Source organism: Jatropha curcas, chromosome 3 (genome assembly GCF_041381405.1).
Source record: "Jatropha curcas cultivar XTBG-Jc1 chromosome 3, XTBG_Jcur_1.0, whole genome shotgun sequence".
Lineage (NCBI taxonomy): Eukaryota > Viridiplantae > Streptophyta > Magnoliopsida > Malpighiales > Euphorbiaceae > Jatropha > Jatropha curcas.
The window spans coordinates 8116970-8136208 of NC_143153.1; the positions used below are offsets into that span (position 1 = coordinate 8116970).

The following is a 19239-nucleotide window of genomic DNA, read 5'->3' on the forward strand; positions in this document are numbered from 1 at the left end:
TTATCACATTAAGTATTACATTCCAAAATACTTGTCACATTTATAGTTTTGAAAAGTAATAATTTTTTTTCATACCCTTTATATATAATCAATAATTATTGCTTCAATTTCTCCAAAATTTAATGTTTGGATATATTAAATTAAGGGTAATATAATCAATTTACTCAATAATTTATTGTAACTTAGATAAATTTAAAGATTTTTTTAAGGGATGTAAAATTTCAAATGTAACAAATACTAGCAATACTACCTTCATTCCTAAATATTTATCACATTTGAGAAAAATACTATGTTTCAAAATACTTGTCACATTTATGATTTCAACAAGTAATAGATTTTTTTTCATATTTACCCTTTATATATAATCAATAATTATTGCTTCAATTCCTCAAAATTTGGTGTTTGAATATATGAAATTAAAAGTAATATAATCGATTTACTCAATAATTTATTATAATTTAGACAAATTCAATAATTTTTTAAGGAGATGAAATTCTAAATATCACGAGTATTTAGAAACTGTTGTGCGGTGCCCACTTAGTGGGACCCACATTTGAAATAAATAAAAAAAAAGAGAAGAAAGGAAAACGTGGTAGGACCCACACACAGTTGAAAAAGGAAGAAGAAAATTTTCTTCGGTAGGTGATCTATTTTTCGGTGGACGCGTGATTAACGCGTCCACCTCTCCTATAAATGGGAGTTAATTCACTTCATCAAAGCACACAAGCAGAGCAAAAGAAAAGAAAGAGATTTAGAGAGTTTCAATTTTAGAAAGGGTTCTACGCGTCCACCTCTCCTATAAATGGGAGTTAATTCACTTCATCAAAGCACACAAGCAGAGCAAAAGAAAAGAAAGAGATTTAGAGAGTTTAAATTTTAGAAAGGGTTCTAAAACTGGGTAGAGAAAATAGTGAGGATAATTTCGGGTGTTTTTGGGAAACACTTTGGAGTGTCATTATTTTTGTATTACTCTCTATTTGTAAGCCTACTATTTTTAATAGTGGAAGAATGATTCGGAGTTTGTCCCGTGGACGTAGCCCTAAACAGTTGAGGGTGAATCACGTAAATTTCTCTATGTCCCATTTCTATTTTTTCGTTGCGTTAATTTTTTCTCTTAATTGGTTGAAAGAGCCCAACAAGTGGAATCAGAACTGATGCCCAAAAACTGGTATCAGACCTGATTCCTAACAACTGGTATTAGAGTTGATGCCTAACAAGTGGTATCAGAGCTGAAGGTTTCGATAGGTCTAGCCGGTCAAATAGTGGTACCGGATTCGTGGATATATTTTGAAAATAAATATACCACGACGAAGAGAAAATTACGACGAGTCCATTGGTGAACAGTACTATTAGCATTACTGTTTGCTGAGTCCATTTGAAGTAAGCCCAGCACTATTCACGCATAGTACTATTCATGTGTATAGTTACTATTCATGCATACAGTTACTATTCAAGTATACTGTTACTATTCATGGTCACTATTCACGCATACTACTGTTCATGTATACGGTTTATGTTGGTGATGATATTCTGCATAAGTCAAAATGGACAAACAAAATGATTAGTCTAAATGACGCATATTACCATATATGGAGAAATAAAATGTGAGATCTCCTTATGGTAATCAAAATGCATTTGCCCGTGTTTAGTTCAACTAAACCGGAAGACAAGACTGATGAGGAATGGGCTTTGGAGCATGTGTCCAAATCTCGGTTGGCAGATTTGATGATGAAGGTTTCTGTAGCACCTTTAGAAATGGTCAGTGGAAGCTCACAAAAGGTTCATTTGTGGTAGCGAAAGACCAAAAGCTGTACGTGATGCATGCGAAACTCTCCCAAGACACTTTGAGTGTAGCGGAGAATGATAGTACAGTTGAATTGTGGCATAAATGACTACGCCATATGAGTAAGAAAACTCTGGCAAGAAAGAATGTACTACCTGGATTGGATGAAGTTCACCTAGACAAGTGTCCTGATTGTATAGCGGGAAAGCTAAACAGAGTAGCTTTCAAGATTACCCCTCCTTCTAGAATGAAGAATGTATTAGATCTGATTCATTCAGATTTGTGTGGACCATTGACAATGTCATATGGTGGAAATCGATATTTTGTGATATTTATCGATGACCATTCTAGGAAGACCTGGGTATACACATTGAAGTCTTCTAAACCTGATTGAGAGATAGATAGGCAAGAAGCTGAAGTGTATCAGGACAGATAATGGTGGAGAATACACTGGGTCATTTGATACTTTCTGCAAAGAGCATGGCATTCGACATCAAACGAAACCTCCCAAGACACCGTAACTGAACAGTTTGACTGAGAGGATGAACAGAACTTTGATGGAGAGAGTCAGATGTGTACTCTCACATGCAAAGTTGTCTAAGAGATTTTGGGGTGAAGTTTTACTCACAATAGTTTATCGTTCACCCTGTTTCTCTCTACAGTATGATACTCCAGAGAGAGTATGGTTAGGAAAGGATGTTTCCTATGATCATTTGTGGGTGTTTGGTTGCAAAGCCTTCGTGCATATCCCGAAGGATGAACGGTCTAAGCTTGATGTCAAGATTAGACGGTGTGTATTCATTGGCTATGGCCAAGACCAATGTGGCTATAGGTTTTATGACCCAATCCAGAAGACGATTATAAGAAATCGTGATGTTGTATTTGTTGAAGATCAGACTATTGAAGATATTGAAGCAGAGTGCCATTAGATCTGATGAAGACTCAACAGACATACAGAGAGTCCCTCCAATAGAATGCAGAAAAATTGGAGATGAAGATAATGTTCCACAAGAACGAGTGCCAGAGTTAGAAAATCCAAAAGTTCATAATCAGAATGAACCATATGAAGATTATGGTGTTCATGTTCAACCACCAGCACCGGAAGTTCCTCAAACATTAAGAAGATCCAATAGAGTCTGACAACAATCTACTAGATATTCTCCTAATGAGTATGACTTGTTGACTCAAGGGGGAGAACCAGAGAACTACCAGGAGGCAATGGAAGATTATAAAAAGAATGAGTGGTGGAAAGCCATGCACGATGAGATGGAGTCCTTGCATGAGAACCAAACTTATGAGCTGGTGAAACTGCCTCAAGGTAAGAAGGCACTGAAGAACAAATGGGTGTTCAGGTTGAAGACTGAACAGAACAACTCACAGCCGAGGTACAAAGCAAGATTGTTTGTGAAGGGATTCGGTCAGAAGAAAGGAGTTGATTTTGAAGAAATTTTCTCACCCGTAGTCAAGATGTCTTCTATTAGAGTTGTGCTCGGTTTAGTAGCTAGCTTGAATTTGGAGATCGAGCAACTTGATGTAAAGACCGCTTTCCTCCAAGGTGACTTAGAGGAGGAAATTTATATGGAGCAGCCAGAAGGATTCAGAGTCAAAGGCAAAGAACACTTGGTGTGTAAATTGCAGAAGAACTTGTATGGCCTCAAACAAGCTCCCCGACAGTGGTACAAAAAGTTTGATCTTTCATGGTAAATCACGGGTATGAGAAAACTACTTCTGATCATTGTGTGTTTGTGAAAAAGTTTGCAGAAGGCGACTTTATAATTCTCTTATTATATGTGGATGATATGCTTATTGAGAGTTATGATGCTAAAAAAATTGAGAGCTTGGAAAATCCTTTGCCATGAAGGATTTGGGATCGGCAAAACAAATTCTCGGAATGAAGATCTCTAGAGACAGGAAAAAGAGAAAGTTGTGGTTGTCTCAAGAGAAGTACATCGAGAAAGTTCTCAACAGATTCAATATGAGCAATACCAAACCAGTTTGTACTCCACTTGCAGGTCATTTCAAATTAAGTCTCAGTCAATGTCCTTCAAGTGAGAAAGAAAAAGAAGAACTGAAGAAGATTCCTTATGCATCCGTCGTTGGCAGCTTGATGTACGCCATGGTATGCACAAGACCGGATATTGCTCATGCTGTTGGTGTTGTTAGCCGATTTCTCTCAAATCCAGGTAGAGAACACTGGAATGCAGTGAAGTGGATTCTCAGGTCTCTTAAGGGCACTTCCAAAATCTGCTTATGTTTTGGTGATAATAGACCTGTGTTAGATGGTTACACGGATGCAGATATGGGTGGTGATGTTGTTCACGCAAATCAACTTCTGGATATCTGATGACCTTTGCAGGAGCAGCAGTTTCTTGGCAATCAAAATTGCAAAAATGCGTTGCACTCTCATCCACTGAGGCGGAATATATTCCCATTATAGAAGCTAGCAAAGAACTCTTGTGGATGAATAAATTCCTACAAGAATTGGGTGTAGAACAAGAGAAGTACATTCTGCTATGTGATAGTCAAAGCGCGATACATCTCCGCAAGAATTCGACCTTTCATTCAAGGTCAAAGCACATTGATGTGAGGTATCATTCGATACGTGATGCGTTGGAGATGAAGTTATTTTAGATTGAAAAGATTCACACTGATAATAATGGCGCTGATATGATGACTAAAGCTTTACCTACAGAGAAACTTGTCACTTGCAGAAAGATAGCTGGTATGGCTAACGTCCCCACTTGAGTGTGCAGGGGGAGATTTGTTGTGCAGTGCCCACTCAGTGGGACCCACATTTGAAATAAATAAATAAAAAGAGAAGAAAGGAAAACGTGGTAGGACCCACACACAGTTGAAAAAGGAAGAAGAAAATTTTTTTCTGTAGATGATTTGTTTTTCGGTGGACGCGTGATTAACGCGTCCACCTCTCCTATAAATAGGAGTTAATTCGCTTCATCAAAGCACACAAGAAAAGAAAGGGATTTAGAGAGTTTCAGTTTTAGAAAGGGTTCTAAAACTGGGAAGAGAAAATAGTGAGGATAATTTCGAGTGTTTTTGGGAAACACTTTTGAGTGCCACTATTTTTGTATTACTCTATATTTGTAAGCCTACTATTTTTAATAGTGGAAGAATGATTCGGAGTTTGTCCCTGGACGTAGCCCTAAACAGTTGAGGGTGAACCACGTAAATTTCTTTGTGTCCCATTTCTATTTTTCCGCTACGTTAATTTTTTCTCTTAATTGGTTGAACCCAACAAGTGGAATCAGAACTGATGCCCAAAAACTGGTATCAGACCTGATTCCTAACAATTTCATAATTATTTTCTCTTAATTCTTTGAAAGGACCTCACAACTGGTATCAGAGCTGATGCCTAACAGAAACAGAAATAATATATATTTACTTTAAATATCAAAATATTAATGGGTTAATTTTGACGCAACAGATTAAAATTTGACGGACTATACTTGTCACTTTCTTTTTTCCCTCTTTTAACATGTGTATAGACACATGTTTAACTTAGTTAAATATGCTTCCACTAACTTTAGACGGTGGAAGATGTAAGAAAGTTTATCTTTATTACGTAAAACCTATAAAGAGAAAAAGAAAAAGTAGATTTAAATTAAAATCCACTTGACAAGTGTTAAAACACATGTTAAAAGAACTTCATGCATGTTTAAAGAAACCGAAGCAAAGCATTTATAGTAAAAAGAAAGAAACATTCGAAGTTTTAGCAAGAAACAAGAAAGAAACAGAAGCAAATAAAACAGTTTTTCTTTGTTCTACATATCTTCTTTTATTTTTGTAAGAAATTGCATTAACAAGTTGCTTTGGTAATCTGAAAGCAAGTTGCTCTTCCATGCAAGCATAAGAATTAAAAGTTGAAAAGAGTTTCAGCTTCAAGAAATCCTAAACTTTCCTATGACTCAGGGACAGGACCTTCTCAAGGGTAAGAAGCGGACAATAGCGCCCCAGATTCTCTCTCTCTCTCTCTCTCTCTCTCTCCTTCTTCTTCTTCTTTTAGCCTTTGGTTAGATGGGTTATGAGCAATTGAAAGTGGCAATACTTGCAAACCTTTCTTTTTTTTAGGCAAAAAAAAGCTTTATTCAATTATATGAAGCTGCTACTAGTAATGGACTAAAATGAAAAGCTAGTTTTGTCAACAATGTTATAGTCCTATAATTGTTTTTTTATTCAAACAAACAAAACAATGAAATTAGTGGTTTTATATTTTTGAAGTCATCAGTAGCTTCTTCTATTTTATCATCGAAGGATGCTACTCATCAAATCAACTAAAGCTTAATCATGCATCCACTAAGCTCAACCGTTGAAAGTTTGCTTAATTACCTTCATTATATTTCTCATTTTTTATTCAATTCTTTTGATTAATTGTTGATTTAAAAATGGTTTTCTATTGAATTATCTTAAACTGAATAAATAATTTTAATATCTTCTTGATAATGAAATGAGGTTTCAGCTTATTAAGTATCGATTCATCTTCATTTTGGAATACAGAAAACTTGAATTGGAGTTTGGATGGATATCTAATGGAGGCATTACAAATGGAATGGAGTGCCTGTGGGTCCTGTATATGTATGGCACAACCTATATGTATGTCACAACCCAAGACTATATGTATGTCACAACCCAAGAGGGGGTGAATTGGGTTTTTCAAAAATATAAATTTTAGAATTTAAAACAAAATATAGAATTTCAAGTGCAGCGGAAAAAATAAAGAACTTGTGAGAATAGATTATGGATTAGAACTCCCTCACAATGTTCTATTCATAAAAAATAGAAAGACTATGTAAAGTACAGCTATTAATTAGAATTGTTTCACAATGTCTTATTCAATATCAGAACTGCTTGATGACGGATAGCTATTGTAATTAGAACTTCCTCATAAAGTTTAGAAAATCATATAAGACTGTGTGTGAGACAGTTATTGAAATTAGAACTGCTTCACAAAGCTTTAATCAAGTTTAGAAAACTGATTAGAAACCCAAGTAGTGAAATATACTGTAAATAAAAGAACAGTTTAGAATTTGGTATATTCACTTATCAGAATTTAAGAATTCTAATATTCAGAGAAGATAAGACTTATTTCAGTTTTAGAACATCAGAATCATTAACAACTTTAGCATTTCTAAAATATAAACAGAAGTGTAAGTAAAGCAATATCAAGCAAAACTTCAAAAATTAAAAAGATCAACACAGTGATTTATAATGGTTCGGCACTAACTTGCCTACATCCACTCCCCAAGACTCATCTTGAGATCCTCAACTATGTTATCTCTTTTCAAGGGTAAGAGACAAACCAACAGTACAAGGCAATAAATCAACACCTAGATCTACCCTTTATCCCACTATATTTTCCAAAGGTTCTAGTTAACCTCAACCCTTTCTGTTTTTGGCAGAGTACAGAAACTCAATTCAAGACATTAGAATCTCTCACGGAGAAGGTTGCTTGATAACCTCTTTCACAATAGCTTCTAACCAAAGCTATTACACAATTGTTTATCAGATAAAGACCTGTCTACTAAAGATTACAGAATCTAAATAGACAGACAGAAATACAAGTATAAGCACAGGAAAAACAGTTTTTCATATTAGAAAATCATTTAGAACACAGAACCGTTTTTCAAAAGTAGTTATAAAATTCTTTTCTCTTTAAAAATAAAAACGTGAAGTGTAAAGATGAAAAAAAAAATGGGGGTAGAGAGTAAGTTTTGAGAGATAAAGGATGTGATCAATAGGTGAATACTCTTAAAACGAAAACTCTTTCTTCCACTTAGTTCAAAGCGTGAAAGCTCCTTTTTATAGAGAGATTTGTGACTCTCGTTTTTAGAAAGTGGATATTTTATTTTGAAATCAGAAATATTTGCTTTCCTTATTTAGAAAATACGAAAATCTTAATTACCAAAAATTTGTTTTATCCTTTTGGTAAGAAAATAAAAGACGATCTTCCTTTCCTTTAAACATAGAGATTTCGAAAGCATTTTTATTTGGAAAATATTTTTCGAAAAGATACTACTTACTAAAAACGAAAAATGAAATCTTTCTTCGTTTTAGGTAAAAGAATAAATTAAAAATTCTTTAGATCTTCAAAGATAATTTCCGAAAAAGAAAACATACGATTTATTACCAAAATCGTTAGAGACATAATCTCTTTAATTTTAGGTAATTGAATCATTTGATTTCTTTTAAAGGAATTTCGAAAACAAAAATAATTTATTTTTGAAGAATCTAATTTTCGAAAAATATTTTTGATGAGAGAAAAATTAGTTTTTGTGCTTATAGATGAATTTTCTCTCTATCCTACAATGTATCCTAAAAATCTAAATACTAGGGTCTTCGGATATCTTCACACACTATGTAGGACTTGCCTTATTCGTTTTCTTTCCATAAGAATTCTGCATAAAATAATATTAGCACAAATAATATAATTTAAATTTATTTGTTTTGTTTTAATCATCAAAATTCCGAGATTAAAATTTGACTCTTGAGCCAACAGTGCTAAAAGACTTGAAGAAATTAAAAGCTGCAGTTAAAGAGCTAAATTTCTTTATATTCTCATTTGTGAAAGAATGGGTTTGTGTTTTATATCTTTCTTGAATGATATTATATTTAATAATAAATCAACACTAGTAGCCGGGTGCTCTCCTCACTAAATGAAGGTTAAATAAAAAGCTCTGTTGCACTTTTGCTAAACTCCATGAATAAGGATACTGCTAGTTGAGTAACTTGCAGAATGGTCATCTGCTTATTTTGGAAGACCAGCGAGTTTCTAGTCCATAACACCATACACAACAATGACAATGTTCCTTCACCAAGCTACGAAAAACATCTTTTAACCAACACCGAAATTAAGAAGAAGAAGAAGCATTAATATTAATTTAATCTTTAGAGGACATGAACTCCAAACCATTTCAGCAAAAGGGCAGCCAAGCAATATTGGAAAACATCCTTTGTTGCCTCACCGCAATTTACAGAAATAGGATCAACATCTACTCCTCTTCTCTGGAGATTGGATTTAGTTGGTAAAAAATCATTATGTGCCCGATTGGCTTTAGGAGGAATTGGCCGCTTCCAAATCTTGTTCCAAAAAGAGGTCTCCATGTTTGAAGATAACCCAGCTTCATTACTTTCCATTTTTGAGCTTAGAGCTGTTTTGAAAGAAAAATTACCATTCTTATTCACATCCAAATGGATGAGTTTGTTCGCTCAATGGTCAATTTTTTTTGGAGATTTTAATGATTATGCAAAATAAATAAATTTAATATTCTTGTATGTGCTAAAATTGTTTTATGCAGAGTTTTAATTATGGAAATTACTAAAGAATGCAAGTCTCTACAAATTCAAGATTCTTTGAATACTATGAAGATTATTGAAGATTTTTTTAGTAGTTAGTATCTAAAGATATATTGTATGGTTAGTATCTATGGATATATTGTAAGATAGAGAAAATATTTTTTTTATAAGCACAAAATTTTTTTTTCTTTCTTTCAAAATAATTTTTGGAAATTGCCTTAAAAAGAAAAGTTAAATCTTGCTCTTTTAAATTCACTTACCTAAATGAAAAGATTTTGGCGTAATTATTTTTGGCAACAAATAATCAAGTATTTGTAAAAAATTCACATATCTTTTATTTTCGGAAATTACTTTAAAAAGAAAAGTCAAATCTTGTTTTTAATTCTACTTACCTAAATGAAAAAGATTTTGACTTAAATATTTTTGGTAACAAGTAATTGAGAATTTACAAAAGATTTGTATATCTTTTTATTTTCGGAATCTAAATAGTTTTTAAAACTAAAGATCATCATTTTCTAAAAACGTGACATTTTTTTTTTCTTTTGAAAACATTGAGGTTATTGTAAGAGTAAGAGTTCATTAAATAAAATTTTTAAATCTTTCAAAACTCTCTCTTCAAACCTCCTTATTTCTTTTCTTCTATCTTCAAGAAATATTTTTCAAGAGAAAAGAAAACTGATGACAACATTTTCTGAAGAACAGTTCTAAACTTTAATTCTGTTTTCTGTTATTTCTATGCTTATAATTGCGTTTTCCCTGTCTATATAGATTTTTGTAATCTATTGTAAACTTTAAATGAAAAACTTTTGTGTAATAGTTTAGGTGAACAACTATGGTGTAATAGATTATCAAGCGACCTTCTCTTTGTGTGAGATTTTAATATCTTGATGTGAGTTTCTGTACTCTACAAAAACAAAAAGGGTTGAAGTTGACCAGAACCTTTGGAAAATCTAGTTCGACAAAAGTTAGATCTAGGCGTTGATCTATTTCCTTATAAAGTTGGTTTGTCTCTTACCTTTAAAAAAATATAACATAGTGGAGGATCTCAAAATTAGTCTTGGAAAGTGGATGTAGGCGAGCTAGCGCCGAACCTCTATAAATCTCTGTGTTTATCTTTTTTTTTATTTTCTGAAGTTCTGCTTGATTATATTTTATTTACACAACTGTTAATCTTTTCAAAAATGCAAAGTTATTAATGAGTTTCTGTTTCCAAATGTGACCAATCTTTATATCTGTGGAACATTAGAACTCTGGATTTCTATATTGTGATTATACCAAGTTCTAATATGTCCTCCCACAATCAGTATAAATCACAATATGAATTATAATCAGTTTTCTAAATTTGCTTAAAGTTTTGTGAAACAGTTCTAAAATATAATAACTGTTTTTCACATAATCTTTCTAAATAGCAATAAACTTTGTAAAGCAGTTCTAAATATAATAACTGATTCTTCACAAAGTCTTTTTAAATTTGCTTAAGTTTTGTGAAGCAGTTCTAAATGCAATAACTGTTCTTCACAAAGTCTTTCTAGACTTGCAATAAGTTTTATGAAGAAGTTTCAAACTTGATAACTAACTTTCACAAATATTTTTTAATTCCACTGCAACAAAATTCTGATTTTATTTTTAAAATTCAAATTTTTAGAAAATTCAATTCACCTCTCCTCTTTTTTTTTTTTTTTTTTTTTTTGAGGCATCATTGGGAAGGGTTTGGTTGAAGAATAAAAAAGAAAGGCTTAGAGCAGGCCGATTGTTTTAACACGAAAGGGAGTTTAAATTTTGAAACGGAGGGAGTGTACATACCTATAGTACTAAGGAAAAGAAACTTAAAAATATAACACATAATATTTATGCATGCAATACACGTGTTCTTTATTAAAACAAAAAGTGGACAGTTGTTAAGTAAGAAAGCAGACCTTGTGCATCTGGAAAGTGGACCTTCATTTTTAATTAAATGTTATCGCCTCTACCCAGTGCTTCTCTTTTTTTTTTTTTTTTTTTTTTTTTTTTTTTTGAATTCTTGTGGTGACATGTGGCAGCTTGTGAAATAATCCTCTAGAAGCCCATTATGTCAGTGTTCCGTAGTGCTCCACCTCTTCATCTTTGAGAACAATTTTATACAGGACAATTAATTATTGAAAATGCTAATGGTAAAAAAAGAGAAATGTTAAAATAATGGAATATAAAATAAATAAAATGAAATAAATAATAATAAAAGAAAGGAAAAAGTTAACAAACAAACAATAAATAAAAATTTATTGGGTTGCCTTCCAATAAGCGTTAATTTTAGGTCATTAGCTTGACCTTCAGTTGTTCTATATTAATCTAGTGGCTCCATTAAGGAGTGGCTCCATCCTTATGGTATACCTTCTCGATCAGGTATGACTTCAAACACTGGCCATTGACCTTGAAAGGTTTGGAAAATTTTCCTTGAATTTAGACTGTTCCATAAGAAAATGCTTTTATTACCTGGAAGGGTCTAGACCAATAGGACTTTTAATTTTCCCGAAAAGAGCTTCAAGCGGGGTTAAATAGTAACGCTGAATCTCCTTGAATTATTTTCTCCGAATGTGCTTACCTTGCCATGCTTTGGTCCTCTCTTTGTATATTTTGGCTTTTTTTCATAAGAATCCATTCTTAATTCCTCAAGCTCATCAAGTTACAATAATCTTCGTTCACCAACATCTTTCAGATCAATATTTAGTGTTTTGATCGTCCAAAAAGCCTTGTGCTCTAATTCTACTGCTGGGTGACATAGTTTTCCAAACACTAGTTTGAAGGGTATTATTCCAATCGGGGTTTTGTAAGCCATTTTATAGCCCAAAGAGCATCGTCTAGCTTTATTGCCAGTATTTTCCGGCATTTTTCACCATTTTCTACAAAATACCCTAAATTTTTTGATTGAAAATTTCTATTTGTCCAATGGTTTGTGGATGATAGGGGATTGCTACTTTGTGGGTGATTTTATACTTTTTCAAAAGTATTTCCAAGAAAACGATTACAAAAATAAGTTCCCCTATAGCTGATAAGAACTCGCGACACCCCATATTGGTAAGTACAAATTTCTTCAAGAATTTATCACCACTCTCACATCATTAGTTGGTGTAGCAATAACCTATACTATTTAGGGACATAATCAACTGCCAATGGGAAGGTTCCATAAAGTCTATCCCCAAACATCAAATATCTCAACCTCCAAAATTCCATGGATCTTTATTTTTTCCTTGTAATCCCACTTCTCTGCTGCTTTATTTTTGAATTTTCCTAATTGTTGTATGCTACTCTCTTTTTTGTAGTCCCCTCAATTCTCCCCTTCTTTAGGGTTTCTTTTTTTATTTTGTATATGGTGTATGATTCATTTTCAATAAGCCTTGGATGGTTTTTGATTCTTCAATTAGGATTTTGACATAGTAAGGTTTTCAACAATCACCTCAATGGATGATGTCTCCAAGAATAATCAATTTGTCTTTTAGCCAAAGGTCTTGGTAGACTGTTTTGCAATAAAATTGAACGTTCTCTTTTGATAAACACAGCAAAGTAGGTATTTTGAAAAGCATATGACCTCCTTTTACAATATTGCTCTTGAAATAATTCTCAATGTGGTCATTAATAGATCACCTCCAACTGGGTCATCAACTGAAGGTTAATACTCTATTTTTAGGTCTATTTTCCAGTCATTTTACACCTAAATAAAACGTCAATGGAATTGTTTAACAGGCTATCAAAGTAAGCACATGTACTAAAAATGGGACTTTTATCTTTAAAACATATCCAAAATGCAACTAATATCCCATTGAACTTCTCGTAATTTGTATGCATTATGTGCTGCCATCACCTCTATGCATCAAGAATGGCGTTCTAGTTTAATCCATGTCAGATTCGAGAATGCAACTGAAAGTAATGCCATTCCAATTCAATTCAAATCAAATTTGAGTTCTTATGAAGCTGATTATGTTTTAAAAATTAAAACCAATAGGGTTAGTTTAGTTTGAGAGAGGGAAATGATAAAAGGCCGAAAATAAAAATGTGGAGGAAGAGAGGGAAGGATGAAAATTACCTTATTTTGTTATGTTTTATTCGAGCTTAGAGGGAAAAAAAGGAATTTAAATAATTTTTTATATGTTTGACTGAAAAATCTAAATATTTTTAGAAGTAAGCCTTTTTCCTTTTTTTTTTTTTTTTTTTTTTTTTTTTTTTTTTTTTTTTTTCCTTCCTTATTGATAGATGGGAAGAACATTATTAAATCAAGCATCAAAGCAACTCCCACCCTCCAGTTTGGTTCCCAAGGAGCTTAACAAAGTCCCACAGAAAATTAAATTATGACCAAAACTTCATATAAGGCCTGTTTTGGAAGTCATCGAGTACACTTTAAGCTCTACAGAGTCATACATGTTGCAGCACTTCACAACTATCCTTTTTTGTTCTTTTTTCTTTTCAAACTTTACCATGTTTTGATTCTTGAGAATTCAATCCCACACCGCAACTGTTATTCATCATGTAATCAAGCAAATAACAAATGGTTCACTGTACTAATTGATGAAGTGCTTAAGGAGTTCTTGCATCTTTCATTTTCAGCAATAAAACAATGTACAACACTAGACCCGCCCAGAATTTTACAACCCTCAGTTTCCCAATTGACAAAATAAAGCAAAATTGAAAAGGAGTATAGAGTTACCCACTTGAAGAATGTGATTCTTTCCCACCAAGTGTCTGAATTATAGCTTCCAAAAGCTTAATTTCATTATCACGCTTAGATATTTCCTCTTGCTTTGCACGCAGCTCCTCCATGTGCAGTTCAAATACCTCTGCATCCAAATACATATATAAATTATATTGTCAATCACAAGTAATAACTTTCATTTTGAATTATCCTTATTTATAAGACATGAACCAGAACCTAGAAACAAAACAACAAGGATATTTAAAATGTCTAAAGGTGATAGGGCTGCCACATCATAAAGCTCGTTATAAATGGGTTGTCAATGGAAAAAGGAGTCATTACCACAATTAAGTGCACAAAATGATTGGTTAAAGGGACACTTAAAGACCCTGGGTAAAAGGGAGATTTTCAAATAAAATGAAAACAGCTGTCTTCAAATTTTTCACAAATGTTGCAATTCAAAATAGCTTTTACCCTAACCATAATTAATACATAAAAGGAGACTTGTAATGTCCAGAAATTCATGACATTATACAATGAGTAGAAGACACCCACTGGTCTTCATAAAGAGTCATCCAATATTGTAAGCGATGGTAAGAATCATAACATATTTTTCAGCTGCACTTCAGTTCCACAGTATAGGAGTTTGATGAAGGGACAGTTCCTACTTTAAATGCATGATATTCATCAATGGAAAAAATAAAAATATTGGCCTAATGGCTAATTCTCCATATTTAAGGTGCAAAAGATGAAACATATAAAATTGATTTGGTGCTTGAGTCATCTGAGGTGCATTGTATGATATAGAAAAGTGATGCTCAGATTTAAACTTTTAGGGGATTGCTACAGTTGTTTTCCTACCCTTTCTCTATGACAGATTATTAGAATATTAACCAATTTTGTTAAATGCATTTATGTTTTAGTAATTTCAAGAGTAAATGAAGAGTTCCCAAATTAAGTGCATGTAAAACTTTAGTTTTAAAACTTGCCATTTGATAGAATTAGATAGCCTTCTTAAAACAAGTTTCTTACTGCATATTTAGAGCTTAAGTTTCAAACTAGAGTTAATTACTTTATTTAATACTCATAGTAATTAAAGACGCACCAAGGTGCAAAGGGCTGCTGGAGCCTGGGTGCTAGCCTAAGGTGCACGCCTTAGGAAGTGAGGCGCAATAATTAAAGAAAAAATTGAAACACATAAATCTGAAATTATATTTCAAGATATCAAAAAAACAGGATAAAAATTAGAAAAACATGGAAAGAAACACACATAAATCCGGAAAGAAATGGCAACATAACAAGTTATATTTTAAGATATTGGAGTTAATATAGACAAGAGTAGAATCAAGAAAATGAAAAAAGAAAAAGAAAAAAAGAAAGCAAAATAGAAAGCAAATATAGGAAGAGAAATTGAGAAAGGCATATCTGGATGGCTTTTGGCTAAAACTAGATGAGGGAGTGGCGGTTGGATCATAAAGCACATCACTGGCTTTTGTGTTGTATTTTATTTATTTTATGTAAGCAGTTGAGAAAGGCATATTTGGAGGGCTTTTGGCTAAAACTACATGAAGAACTGGAGGCTGGATCACAAAGCACATCACTGGCTTTTGTATTGCATTTTATTTCTGCGGATGTGGGTTAGACAACTTTATATTGAAAGAAAACTCTGTGTGTCTTGTTCAGGAAAACAAAAAATAGAAAGGTGGGCCTTTCTTGAGCCTTTAGGAGCAAAAAAGGCGCATGCCTCTACCTAGAAGCAATAGCCTGAGTGAAGTTGCTAAGGCACAAGCTCTTGAGCCTTAAGTAAGGCGCGCCAGAGGTGTGCCTTTAATAACTATAGTTTAACTTATGAACTCTTGTATAAATAGGCTTCTATCAAAGCTAAATGTAAAAAATTGCAACAAAGAGTTCAATTCTAATAAGAAGTTCTATTCTAAACAACTTTTTGTTTTCCATTTTTGAGTTCTCTACCTATTGGGTTTTTCCTATTTTCTAACTATTAGAGCATAAAATCCCACACAGATGTATGTTTTCAAAATAGAGTTGGTGCACATACTCGTGGTGTTCTCAAGTTCTCTTGTAATTTCTTGTGCACGTAGTTCTGCAGCTTTTTGTGCTGCCTCAGCCTGTCTCTTTTCTGCACGAGCACGAGCAGCAGCAGAAATGGCAGCATCAAGTTCTCTTTCCAAAGTCTCTACCCTTTGTTCAAGAACCTATATACAATATAAACTGCATTATTTACAAACTTTTGACAGGCCCTTCAGAAATTTCAGACCAAAACAGGAGGCTGATAGCCCATGATATCAAAAAAGATTAAACAGCATGCAGTAAAATATGGAAGTAAGCAATGAAATTTAATTGACTACACATACAATTACTTATATGAGATATATCTATACGCTAGTCAATTGGTCATAGCTCTGCTGAAATCTAAGTTAATTAATAATGAATCGTTTCGTACTCATTTTATACAAACATATTAACAGAAGGCCCAAACATTAAGGCCATGTTTGGTTCACAGAATAGAAACAGAATAGAACAGCAGTTCAACATGGAATAATTATATGCAGCTTTAGGTTATGAAGAAAAGTTATTCCTCAAATCTATGGAATGCAAATTTCAAACATAACTACAGAATAGTTATTCCAAAACCCAATCAGATATTCCACACATAATCCTGTCACTTATCCCTATCAAATTCTCTAGACAAATCAAATCCCTCAATAAACCAACCCTCTTCTTCTCCAATCAAGAGTGAGAGCTCGTCCTCAATTCCTCACCTCCTTTGTTTTGTTTGTATTAACAATCACAATTTCATGCCTTCAACTATCCCAATGATTCTCAATCAGCTTCTTCAATTTCTTATCAAGTACAAATAGTCACTAGCTCATCACCATTAACAAAAACCAAGAGTCATCCTACAGTTTAATTCAAAATCATTAAACATGTTCACCTTAATTTTAATCGTGTTGTTATCTTGATTATTCTTTTATGCTTCTGATTTTGAAACAAATACACAATAAATAACTGAAGACAAAGTATAATTATGAAACAAACTATTAACTAATCCCTTACCTATAAATTGAATTCAAAATAACTAATAAATTTAGCTAACTTTTTACTAGAGATTGAATTGAGCTCAAGTATTTCAAATTCATCCCATATTTTGAATTTGAGAATGTGAAAATAAGAACAAGTTGAGTTCAATCCTAGTTTCAATCCCTAAGTTCCGAAACTGAGTCAAGTTCAAAAAGCATAGTGTGTTGAGTGAGTATGATCAGTTACACCCTCTAACCTTCAACCATCACTATGAACAAGAAGGGCCTATCCTAGTATCCCCTAATGGCAAACCACATCACTGGAGTCAATTAATAAACCATTCACTATAATCTCAAGCATTACTCCTAATATTTCTGCAATTACACTCAAATCAGTGCAATTACCTACAAAACCACAATTTTCACCATTCTCGGATATACAAAAAGACACTAACAATAGAATATTAAGAGAAGAATAACCCAGTTTTCCATAACAATAGAATATTAAGAGAAGAATAACCCAGTTTTCCAAAATCAACATATCATCATTACGATCAGCCTTATTCTAAAATGGAAAACTCAGATCATGAAAATTAGGTCTGATAAAATAGAAAATTTGCAAGAATAAAAAATTAAAAAAGTGAGAGAGATAACATACCTTGATTGTACGGGCTTGTTCAGAGCTTAGGGAAGCTTTAGCGAAGGTCTCTTCATCAACAAAGACAGCTTTCTTGAGTAATAGTTTCTGGAGAGAGTCCAAATTGGAAGCCATCTCCGTTAGATTGGCTATGGCTCCTTTCCATCTCTCCTCACTGCTTACTTTGTTTTTGTCTTTCTCCTCCATTGTTACTGGAATTTGACGAAGTGCCGCTGTTTTGTGTGATTGCGTATTGCAGTTAGAAAAATAATTATGTGATTGCGTTCTGCGTTTTACTCTGCCTTAGATTTGTACCATCTCTTTAGGATAACCAAAAAACCAAACCGTAAAATTCAAAGGTTCTGTGATCTTAAGATCTCAAATTTGGGTGTTCTTAGTTTTTTATTTTCTAAAAATCGAAAAGAGCTATTTTATTTTCTTATAATTTTTTTTATTCATAAACGTAAAAATGTACTCTTTAGAGCGAGAAATGTCAAGTTTGACATCAAAATATTATTAAAAAATAAAATTTTCACTCTTCACTAAAATTTCATAATGACTGTAAATTTTGTGTTATAAAAATGATTGAATCTCGTAGGGCAATCTTTTTTTAGAAGAAATCAAATTAGAATTTTCATTAAAAGGAAACTGTATACAGATATAAGAAACAGATCAATATGTTTCTACAAATTAATATGTTTCTATATTTTTATATAGTAAATCTAATAATAACCATTTATACAAAGAATAAAAAAACACAATCTTGATTTGAAATATATAGAGTAGACAAAGCATAATATTTGTGTTGCACTTGGTAGCTATTCATGTACTCCATAGTTTTCCTACAAGTCCGATCTAATTACTTTTAAATTTTTTTGGAAGGTTTACACTTATTTCTTCATAATTATTCAAATAATAAAAGACGTTAGACAAAATTACCATAACAGTGACAACAATAAATTATAATTATATCTAATAACAAAATTTCAATATATGGGCTAAATCTCAAATAATCGGATGACAATAACTCGTATCTGTATACAGATTTGACAATTATTTTAAAAAAAAAAAACTAAACGAAAAAAGAAAATAAAAAGAAAAAAAGATAACCACCAGTGAGCTGGCCGCCCATAAAAGGAGAAAAAAGAACTTTTAGATTTTAACTCATATCTGTATCAAAAACAAACTTTTTTAATACATCAAATGGAGAGAGTCTGTTGGGTCCGTGTCTACCAAGAGTGTCTTAGGATAGGGTGAATTAACAAGTCAAGATGAGAGAAATTAAAAAAATTCAAATTAGAAAATAAAGCAAGTTTAATTGGGTTTTGTTTGTATTGTGTGAAAATAACAAATATTTCAAGATATTTACAATGCTACATCAGATTATACAAAAGCCAATAATAACTTAGATATGCACAATATGTACAAGTGAGTTTTAGACCCAATTGGTTCTCTTGATATGTTCTTATCAGTTATACCCAGTATCATTATACCCGTTATCAGTCCGATCTAATTACTTTCAAATTTTTTTGGAAGTTGAGAAGATAAATTATAAAAAAAAAAAAATTTTGATTTTTGGATAAATTGCAAGCATGTTGGCACAAGGTAAAAACTAGATAATTTAATTCAATTTCTGTAAATTAATGATTTTTTTTTTGGAAAAGGCGAAAAATGAATTAATTGAATATAGAGTGCAAGTTGAGGCCACAATTTGAGTATTTTTCGCATTGTATGGCCAGAGGGAATTTGAGCTTACACTGTATTTTGAGCTTATGAAAAGAGTTTAGAAGTTTATGAATCAAAATAATAAATT

The 19239-nt window shown here is 32.6% G+C and overlaps 1 protein-coding gene across 4 annotated transcripts; it reads right to left on the reverse strand.

Moving 5' to 3' along the window:
* Positions 1 to 11068: 11068 nt before the first annotated feature.
* On the reverse strand, positions 11069 to 17839 carry LOC105645376 (tropomyosin). Of its 4 annotated transcripts, none has more exons than XM_020683771.3 (4): positions 17448 to 17839; positions 15808 to 15964; positions 13771 to 13896; positions 11069 to 11186 (listed from the first exon to the last, which is right to left on the reverse strand). In XM_020683771.3, exons 1-4 carry the CDS (start codon positions 17631 to 17633, stop codon positions 11158 to 11160), a joined length of 498 nt encoding a protein of 165 aa, XP_020539430.1. In that variant the 5' UTR covers positions 17634 to 17839; the 3' UTR covers positions 11069 to 11157. The 4 variants fall into 4 exon arrangements, with proteins under 4 accessions (XP_020539430.1, XP_012086351.1, XP_012086352.1 ...); XM_012230961.4 differs by having other exon boundaries at positions 11069 to 11192; XM_012230962.4 differs by lacking the exon at positions 11069 to 11186 and adding an exon at positions 13251 to 13574 and having other exon boundaries at positions 17448 to 17838.
* Between the last annotated feature and the right edge of the window lie 1400 nt (positions 17840 to 19239).